General features: G+C 43.5%; 1 protein-coding gene across 1 annotated transcript in view; it reads left to right on the plus strand.

Moving 5' to 3' along the window:
• Positions 1-10,356, plus strand: part of itga8 (integrin, alpha 8) — a 99,659-nt gene that overhangs the window by 5,632 nt on the left and 83,671 nt on the right. Inside the window, exons 3-5 of the mRNA XM_079503792.1 lie at positions 2,089-2,189; positions 3,248-3,371; positions 9,443-9,504. Coding sequence (XP_079359918.1) covers positions 2,089-2,189; positions 3,248-3,371; positions 9,443-9,504 — 287 coding nt within the window. The remainder of the gene's footprint in view (positions 1-2,088; positions 2,190-3,247; positions 3,372-9,442; positions 9,505-10,356) is intronic.

Consider the following 10,356-nt stretch of genomic DNA (forward strand, 5'->3'; position numbering starts at 1 on the left):
AAGAGTATATATTCAAAGATTTGCACACATTTTCACGTTTTTTTCAAAAGATCTACAAGCTCGTAGCACGGCACTCGGTGCCGCGCTATGAGTTTGTAGATGTGCTATTTTTGGGTTAAGCTAATTGTTTAAAATAATGGTTATAAAGTGGTTAAAAGCTATAAGGCGACACAGATGTGGTCTCAGGTCTAAATGGGTTAGTAAGTTCCATGGGGGGGATTCAGAAGGCCCTACTAGTAGACCCTCAGACATCCTAAAAGCATAATTCACAGCCAAACCAAATTGCTCATTTTATTTTCATGAATACAAATGTTTTCATTGAATGAATGAAGTGCTGCAGTGAGGTCAGCCTGCAGTAAACACGGAGCCTGGAGGACTGTATTCCACTAATCAACATCCTCACCGTGTTCTGTTCACCTGTCTGCTTGGCTGGCACCCACACTCGCACAAATTAACTGTGCATCCTGCTGTGTGCGTGACGTGTGTGTGTGTGTGTGTGTGTGTGTGTGTGTGTGTGTGTGTGTGTGTGTGTGTGTGTGTGTGTGTGTGTGTAAGGTGTTTTATGGTGTGGGACTGTGTAATTCTAAACAGACCCAGCTGCTCTTTAATAATGCTGGAAGAGATCAGCAAGTACCCCCAAGGCCTTGGGGCGCACACACACACACACACACACACACACACACACACACACACACACACACACACACACACACACACACACACACACACACACACACACACACACACACACACACACACACACACACACACACACACACACACACACACTTTGCTATGGTGTGTGTGCATACGTGTGTATGCGTGCGTGCGTGCGTGCGTGCGTGCGTGCGTGCGTGCGTGCGTGCGTGCGTGCGTGTGCCAATACTGCACTGTCTACCAGGCATTCTTTCCAGCTGGCTTTATGAAGACAAATCTCAGTCTGATTAACGTTTCTGTTGTGATTTTGAGATTCATGTCTGTTCCTGCTTATATCAACACACACACACAACCTGTTTATGTGTGTATACTGCTGTTGCCAAAGCAGTACAGTGTAATGTTTTTAACGATGACAAATTATTAACAATAAACAGAGTTCTGCACCAGTAAACAATCAACGATCATAAGTATTATTGACCGTCATTGAACAAACATGCAAATCCAATGCAGCAATAAGGGCCTTTCTCGGCCCCACCCCTCTCCAATTGTTTATATTGTGTTTAGTTTCCGAGATGGCCGTAGCACCAGGAGGGGGTGGGGCGGAGGTGAGCGGGTGGGGTTGACATACGGTATGCCCTTACTGGGCTGCGTTCACACATTCAAGACACCTGTCTTGTGTCTGTCTTGTGTCTGTGTTTAATGGCCGCTCCAATGCATTTCCAATGGAAGCCCATATGGTTTGACCAAACATTTTGTTTGATGAGGGGGAGGGTGGCAGAACACATCCATCAAAGCTGTGTTCAGACACAAGTCAGGTGTCAGACACAAGGCAAGTGTCTTGAATGCAGCCCAGTAAGGGCATATGTCGACCCCTCCCGCTCACCTCCGCCCCACCCCCTCTTGGTGCTGCGGCCATCTTGGAAACTAAACACAATATAAACAGTGGGAGAGGGGTGGGGACAGACCATTTCATTTACATAGCGGGGGTTCCGTTCTCAAGGACACATCGACACTGACCCAGGGGAGCCGGGGTTTAAACCGGGATACCTTCCGATTCCCAAGCGACTGCTGGCCACTCATATACTAGACCCTCATAGTCGCCCAAAAAGTGATTACGTTGTTGAGCGGAGTCCCTCTGGGCTCTATACTAGTGTCTCTTCGACATCTTCGCTAGAAATAGCCGATCTACAAGCTTACATTGTGACGTGTTGATAGGTATTGTCTGCAAACGTTTTCACCTGATTACGGATGCCGGGGTTTAAGTGGGTACGGGTGATTCATGCTTAGTTGCCGAGGTGTCGTGCAACCAAGTGTGAATCTGGCATGAATGTGATTCTCATTATGGCTCTCTCTTTCTCTCTCTCTCTCTCTCTTCTCTCTCTCTCTCTCTCTCTCTCTCTCTCTCTCTCTCTCTCTCTCTCTCTCCTATAGACAACAGGATGATCAAGGTGAATGGCAGCAGAGAGCCCCTGGAGTTTAAATCCCACCAGTGGTTCGGAGCGTCCGTCAGAACGCACAAAGGGAAAGTGGTGGTGAGTTGAGTGGAGGCGGGACAGGAAGTGACATGCAGCCATGTCCGTCAGGGTTTCCATTCCAAACAGACGACACAACACCAATTCTTCTAAAGTAGCCTACGGACCAGAGAGGGAGGGGTCTAATTTAGATCCTTTAAACTACACTGACTATTTATCTCAGTGTAAGATTAACGGCTAACCACTTAAGCCCTATATACTTAGTTTTATAACGAATAGCAAACATATTGGCTATTTTCACTATTTCAGATTTAATTTTTTCAAGATTTGATGTATTGTTATTGCATTCCAGTGCTTAAATCTTTGAAAACGTTTAAATCGTACAATAACTCTATTCTCTCCTGCGATTTTTGGCCAACGATTCGGAACACTTCACTAGGCATCTGATTGGACAGTACGATGACATAGCCTACTCAACTCTTCTAATTGAACAATATTCCTATAGAGATAGGCTACCACACTGACAATTCCGCAGGATTTGTGTCCCTATAGCGTATCACTTGTTGTTATTTATAAATACCTTTGTCAAACAAATGCTAATGATGTATTCGGACGTTCTTTAGACAGATGATTGGTGTGATGTTTACCTGGTATCCTAATCCCACTTCATTTGAAGTAGGCTGATACTCATTTATATTCTATTTCTTTGCACTATATTTACTTGTCATGTTGACTGGGAGTTCATGCCACTTTATTCTCATCTTGCACTTGGTAAGTCACTCTGGATAAGAGCATCTGCTAAATGCCTGAATTGTAAATTGACCTCCATGCAGCCCTACTGGGATCCTAGTCTCCCACAGCTCACCTACACTGTCTCCTCAGAGAAAAAAAGAGGATGACCTGGGGGTGGACTGTCTACACATCCCTGCAGTTAACTGTTGCACGCGTGTCTGTGTGTGTGTGTGTGTGTGTGTGTGTGTGTGTGTGTGTGTGTGTGTGTGTGTGTGTGTGTGTGTGTGTGTGTGTGTGTGTGTGTGTGTGTGTGTGTGTGTGTGTGTGTGTGTGTGTGTGTGTGTGTGTGTGTGTGTGCGCGCGTGTGTGTGCGTGTGTGCGTGCAGGCCTGTGCTCCTCTGTATCACTGGCGTACAGTGAACCCAAGTGGAGAGAAGGATCCAGTGGGAACTTGTTACGTTGCCGTTCAGAACTTCAGCGCCTACGCAGAATACTCTCCCTGCAGGACCAGTGAGTCACCTTCTGTCTGTCTGTCTGTCTGTCTGTCTGTCTGTCTGTCTGTCTGTCTGTCTGTCTGTCTGTCTGTCTGTCTGTCTGTCTGTCTGTCTATCTCTGTCTCTCCTCTGTCTGTCTCTGTAGCTGTTTACTGGCCTCTTCAAAGCAGACCTTTTACTGCTTCACCATGAATCTTCTCTCTTTCTTCTCCTCCCCTCACTCTCTCTTCTCTCTATCCCTCTCTCCTTCTCTCTATCCCCCCCCCCCCCCTCTCTCTCTCTCTCTCTCTCTCTCTTTCTCTCTTTCTCCCTCTCTCTCTCTTTCTCTCTTTCTCCCTCTCTCTCTGATTCTACCATTTTGTTCACTTCTCCTGCCATATCTTCTCTCTTTCCATTCCAGCTTCTCTCTCTTCATCTCTAAGTCTCACTGTTTCCCTCCCTCTCTTCTCTCTCTCTCTTGCTCTCTCTCGCTCTCTCTCTCCACCCACCCTCTCTTGCTAGTTCTCTCCTTTTCCACCATGTCTAACCCCCACCCCCAACGGTCTATGCCACCGGTTCACAGCGTGGGTTTCGGGCCTGTAAGCATGGGTTACGGGCCTGTGACTCTGAGACTTAAACTTAGTATTTTAGAGTGTAGATTGGGTTGCCAGAGGTGAACATTTTAACAAATAGTGGTCCGTGGCCAAAGGTGCCCCCCCCCCCCCCTTTGAATCCCTCCATCTCTCTCTCATTCTCTCACGCTCATCGGTCCACTGTTTCTGTGTTGACCTCCGACCTCGGACAGTGATATGAGTGTGTGTGAGTGCTCGATAAGGAGCCATGCTGGCTATCAGGTGACACATCATAAACAACACATCAAACACACTGTTCTTAACGCGTGCACACACACACACACACACACACACACACACACACACACACACGTGCGCGCGCGCACACACACACACACACACACACACACACACACACACACACACACACACACACACACACACACGTACACACTACAAACGCATATCATGCATTTTCAGAAAAATGCTTGCACACATACGTGTATATATACACTTACACATGTGCTCAGACAACCACCTATGTGCACGCACGTGTTTGATGCTGTTTGTACTAAAGAGTGTAATCAAGACCTTAATTGTCCTCCAGAGAGAAATAGATTCAACACACAATACGCCTGCTACTGTAGGAGGTGTAGTGTGTGTGTGTGTGTGTGTGTGTGTGTGTGTGTGTGTGTGTGTGTGTGTGTGTGTGTGTGTGTGTGTGTGTGTGTGTGTGTGTGTGTGTGTGTGTGTGTGTGTGTGTGTGTGTGTGTGTGTGTGTGTGTGTGTGTGTGTGTGTGTGTGTGTGTGTGGGACAGTGTTTACACCAAGGAAATATATCTTCGTAATGAAGCTGAGTCTGTTTTTCTGTCTAAAATCACGACAGGGACTACAATACACGCACGCACGCACGCACGCACGCACGCACGCACGCACGCACACACACACACACACACACACACACACACACACACACACACACACACACACACACACACACAGACACACATGTTCTTCACTTCTATCTTTATGAGGACTGGCTGTCCTCTTAAGGACATACATAGGAGGATATCTTGACATTATTATGGTTAGGTTAAAGTTAGGTTAAGGGCTTAAGGTTAAGCATGTAAAACCAGTGTGTCCATGTGCGCGCACGCACATAGTTACGAGTCATTTAGCTTCCCCTTGGGGAGCCTCTGAGACGGGGAACAATTCATTATGCGTGCCGCATTTTCTCGTAAGCACGCACACGCAACCGCTCGCTTGGACGCTCTCCTTTAAACAAACACACTTTTAGCGTCTCCCATCTACAAATGTTATATCCCACGCAAACCACACCGAGTTCCTCTTTGTTTTATGGAGTTGGAGATCCTAAGCTGACGTTTTATTGCGTTTTATTGGAGGGCCACTGAAGCCAGCCCATCGTGCTCTCTGTACTGTACTACACAACAGTGGTTTTCAACCCTTTTCATATCAAGGCACATTATTTATACCGCATTTGAGCCACGGACCACCATTTGATGAGATTTAGCCTCGCAGACCAAAAACTTTATTACATTATATTGTTGTCGTTGGATAAGATTTTGTCCCAATTTCCATGCTGTATTGATGTTGGTACCATAGGAGCGATAACAGGCAAAAGTTGATCAAAATAACAATTCTTCTACATTCTCTAATTTTGTAGACTTATTTTAAATTAAAGGTGCCACAATTTTTATATTTTTCCAGTTTTTCATGTGTCTATGAGGTGACAGTACTTCATTAGACACCCTGGAGTCGTTTTTTATGTGCAATGTATTAACTTTGTATTTAGGGTTTCTTCCTGGAGGCTGAACCCTTGACAGTCAAACTGGCCAATGAAATAAACAGTAATATAGTGAAAATCACACTATCAGCCCCTCCCCTAACCCCTCCTCCTTTACCATACTACTACAGCTGTGGGTGCGGCTTCAGTTCAGGTGGATCACCACCCACCACCCACTGGTGGGCGTGTCCACAAAAAAGCATGATTTTAACAAATACTGTACACTTTTTGGAAAAAGTTTTTCCTCCTTATATCATAATAATACCTGATCACACTATCAGCCCCTCCCCTAACCCCTCCTCCTTTACCATACTACTACAGCTGTGGGTGCGGCTTCAGTTCAGGTGGATCACCACCCACCACCACCCACTGGTGGGCGTGTCCACAAAAAAGCATGATTTTAACAAATACTGTACACTTTTTGGAAAAAGTTCTTCCTCCTTATATCATAATAATACCTGATGATCATGTTTTAGGGTGGAAAAAAATCGTGGCACTCCATCTTTAAGTAATGCAGGGCTGTGGCTCAGCGGTCCAGGCACCCTGGCTGGTAGTCCAGTCTGGCAGTGTGCTGCGGGTTCGACTCCCGATCCCGACGGTCTTTACTGCGTGTCACCCCCCATCTCTCTCCCCATTTCCTGTTAGCCTACTATCTATCCCTCTATAAAAAAAACATAAAATAAAGGCGAAATCCACAAAAACAAACATTTAAAAAAAAATGTAAGTAATGCAGATGTTAAACAATGTGTGAGAGAGAGAGAGAGAGAGAGAGAGAGAGAGAGAGATGGATGACCCGTACGGGTCCATTCATCTTACGCTCTCAAGAATTAAAGATCTCTCCATCATTTAGCTGGGGACCACATGGAATTCCTTCAAGGACCACTGGTGGTCCCCTGGACCACTGGTTGCTCTACAAGTAGTTGAGCTATTGTTGTGGCTGGCGTGACACTTATCAGAACTCTGCATCAAAAAAAACACTTTATTGCCCAGTATGAGGTTTCGTAGCAGGAATGTACTTTGGCACGACGGTTCAGTGACAAACGCAAGTGGCTGCTACATCGTTCACCATGACTTCAGCACACATACTGCACACACACACACACACACACACACACACACACACACACACACACACACACACACACACACACACACACACACACACACACACACACACACACACGTGGGTGGGTGACGTGACATGCTGTCCTTTGCTGTCCTCAGTGTCAAACGCGTATAAATAAAAGATATATTTGTCAAAAACCTTCTGAATATTGTGCAGGACATTATGCTTCATGTGAACATACTCAAGATTAAAACATTTCATTCCTCATTTCTTCAGAATTTTCAACCAAACATAGCAAAACTCATATGGTGCGACTGTCCTGGCCCTGTTTCTCAAAGTAGGAACTTGAATAAAACTAAGGGGAAAAAATGCTAAAATTCTTTTAAAAATTCCATAAATATAATATAGATGTTTATTTGTGAGCCTAATCTTTTCAAAGTCCAAGCATAATGTTTTCAGTAATTTCTGATCAAAAAGATTTTGTCCCCCAAACCAAAATCATATTGTGTGACACCATTTTGGGAAATTTCAACAGGCAATTGTTTGGACACCCATTGGGATAGAGAGGTCCTTCTTCAGTAAGGCTGCTCAGCACTTGCATTACAATAGCATGACAGGTGTCTGTGGTGAATTATCATTTTAACATTTCCATGAAATACGATCTTGTTGGAACGCTGACCAATGCGACTCATCCGAGTGTCTGTGGGTGTGACACCTTTTTCATTAAAAAAGCTAAAGTTATTAGATTTTTTGGTCATAATTACATGTAAATCTATGTTGCTTTGTTATAGCTAGCATGTTGTTAGCATGCTAATGTGTAGCTAGTAGCCTCAAGGTTATGTTAAGTGCAGAAAACATAATATGGTGTGACACTATATCATAATGGTGTGACTGTCTGCCTGTCACGCCATATTACTTTTTTGTCACACCATATGATGCAAACTGTATTTTCCTACAGATATAACAATAAATAACAAAGACCCATGTTTCTTTTGTCCATTTAAACATTTGTTTTAAACAGCTTCACCTAAAATCTGCAACTATCCACAATAAAATGTGTTTAATTTTGTTTTATTAAGTCATTTGCATGTTATTCAATGTTAAAGCAATTTTCCTGTTGCTGTTTTTCCTGAGTAATTGTTTAATCAATCTGTAAAGTTCAGTACTCACTAATAGGTAGGTTAAAACACAGTTTGCTTTGAGAAATGAAGATATGATCATACGGTGTGACACTAAATCATTTGGTGTGACGTTCCAAATAGTGAAAAAATCATACCTTTATTAATGATGAAACCATTAATGTTCATGGATTACATAGCAAATAGTATCAGGAAGAGTCACAAATATTTGTGTAATTTTAGAGAAAGTTGTGTCACAATAAATACAAAATATGTTGAAAGACCGACAACATGGGCCTCACATTGAGTGTTGATTACGAAAATAATATACAGATTTAAGAAATTTTCACAAAACTATAGTGGATTACAGGTTAGTTATGATAAAGGACTTTGATAAAGTGAGTAACTTAAGAAAGGTGTACTCCATTTTCATTTTATAAACAATTATTGTCATGTCACACCATATGATGATTTTAGGCACAAGTACAACAAAATGCTGAATAAATTCTGATTCCAATAAAATATCTAAAAACAAAATATGTTTCCATAAAGATGAGAGTGAGTAGAACAAAAGTAAATGATTTTTATTCCTGTTATTTAAAGGTTTTTAAAAAACACTTTTTTAGGGGTGTCACGTCACTGACCCACCACACACGCACACACACACACACACACACTACTACTGCAGCGGTTCCCAAACTTTTTCATGTCAAGGACCCCCAAATTGACACTAATTAGCCTGCGGATCCCCATTTGAAAAATATATGCCAGGGACCCCCATAAGAGAAGAATTGTATGGCTCTAGCAGTGATTCTAAAAAAACTTTTTTTCAAGGACCCCCAGTTTGACCTGCATTAGTCTACGGGACCCCATTTTTATGGCATTTCTATCTCTGGGACCCCAATTTATATTGTAAAATCAATGTTACATTGAACCAAATGGACCCGCTTTGGTTCCATTTGTACACTCTCAGAGTTACAGACCCACAAGGGTCCATTTGGTTCCAAACTATCATTTAGCTGGGGACCCACTGGAACTTCCTCAAGGACCCCTAGGGGTCCCCAGACACCACTTTGGGAACCCCTGTACTACCTGTGCACACAACTCATTCACAGTCAAACAGCACACTGAAGAGCATTATAATTATATAAAATATTTGTATCAGTAAATTCATATAGGCCGTAAAATATTGTGTGACTTTATTTATTCACTGTAAATTCTACATGATATGGTATACTGTATATAGGCATAACATTTCATATTAGAAAGTAGACAAATACTCAAATACTCCTATGTTATACACTGGCATAATATGCCTGTATGATGATCATGTACACAGTATACCAGCAGGTTGTGTAATGTGTACTGTAGGCAGTGCTGGGATTCCCTGCCAACACCTACTGTTGGTTGTTGGGGAGGCTTCTCAGGGTTAAGCACCGGATTAATGTTTGTTCCCTGTGTGTGTGTGTGTGTGTGTGTGTGTGTGTGTGTGTGTGTGTGTGTGTGTGTGTGTGTGTGTGTGTGTGTGTGTTTGTGTGTGTGTCTCAGATGACCCAGATCCAGAGGGACAGGGGTTCTGTCAGGCTGGCTTCAGTGTGGATTTTACCAAGGTACCCATGTAACGCACACACACACACACGCACACACACACACACACACACACACACACACACACACACACACACACACACACACACATGCACATACATAAGCACACACGCAGACACACAGGGACATTCTGGACATTACATCGAGTGTGAACTTTTCCCTCCTTTCTCATGGTGCTACTGTACCCCATACAGGAAGCCTCCATTCTCTACAGGATGTACTTGATGGACACACACATGCACACACACACACACACACACACACACACACACACACACACACACACACACACACACACACACACACACCTTACCTTCTTTCTAGGGTTGTCCCGATCGGATCGGGTGATCGGAAATCGGCTCCGATCTCATGATTTTCAAAAGATCGGAATCGGGGAGAAAATATCTGATTTTTAATTGTCTAATGTAAATCTCAAAGAAAGATGTATAAGCAATGAGATTTTGTAAAAATTTAAAAAATCTTCTGGTCCCAGTCCGAGATCATCAAACAAAGACTAGGGGCAGTATTATGTGTGTCTTAAGTACCAGGTCTTATGACTTAACTTAAGATCTGGAGGCGTAGTCAATGCTTTTTTCAGAATTAGACGGGATGATTTAGATCGGGAGTTATTAAGATTTTCGTTTTCGTCAGCTAAACAGGCAGGGGACATTTTCGATGACGTGTCACTTTTTGACACGTCATCGGATCGGGCAACAAGCGCTCCTAGGCTCTAGAGCGATGCGAACGGTTTTGTTATCATTAATCTCCGTCCTATTTATCAATTTCCGGCTTGGGCACTTGACCATGACCTTGAACTTGACGGAGAACTCCGCCCCGGGCCTCCAAGGTGTTAA

The sequence above is a fragment of the Electrona antarctica genome (assembly GCF_951216825.1).
Source record: "Electrona antarctica genome assembly, chromosome: 6".
NCBI classification, from domain to species: Eukaryota; Metazoa; Chordata; class Actinopteri; order Myctophiformes; family Myctophidae; genus Electrona; species Electrona antarctica.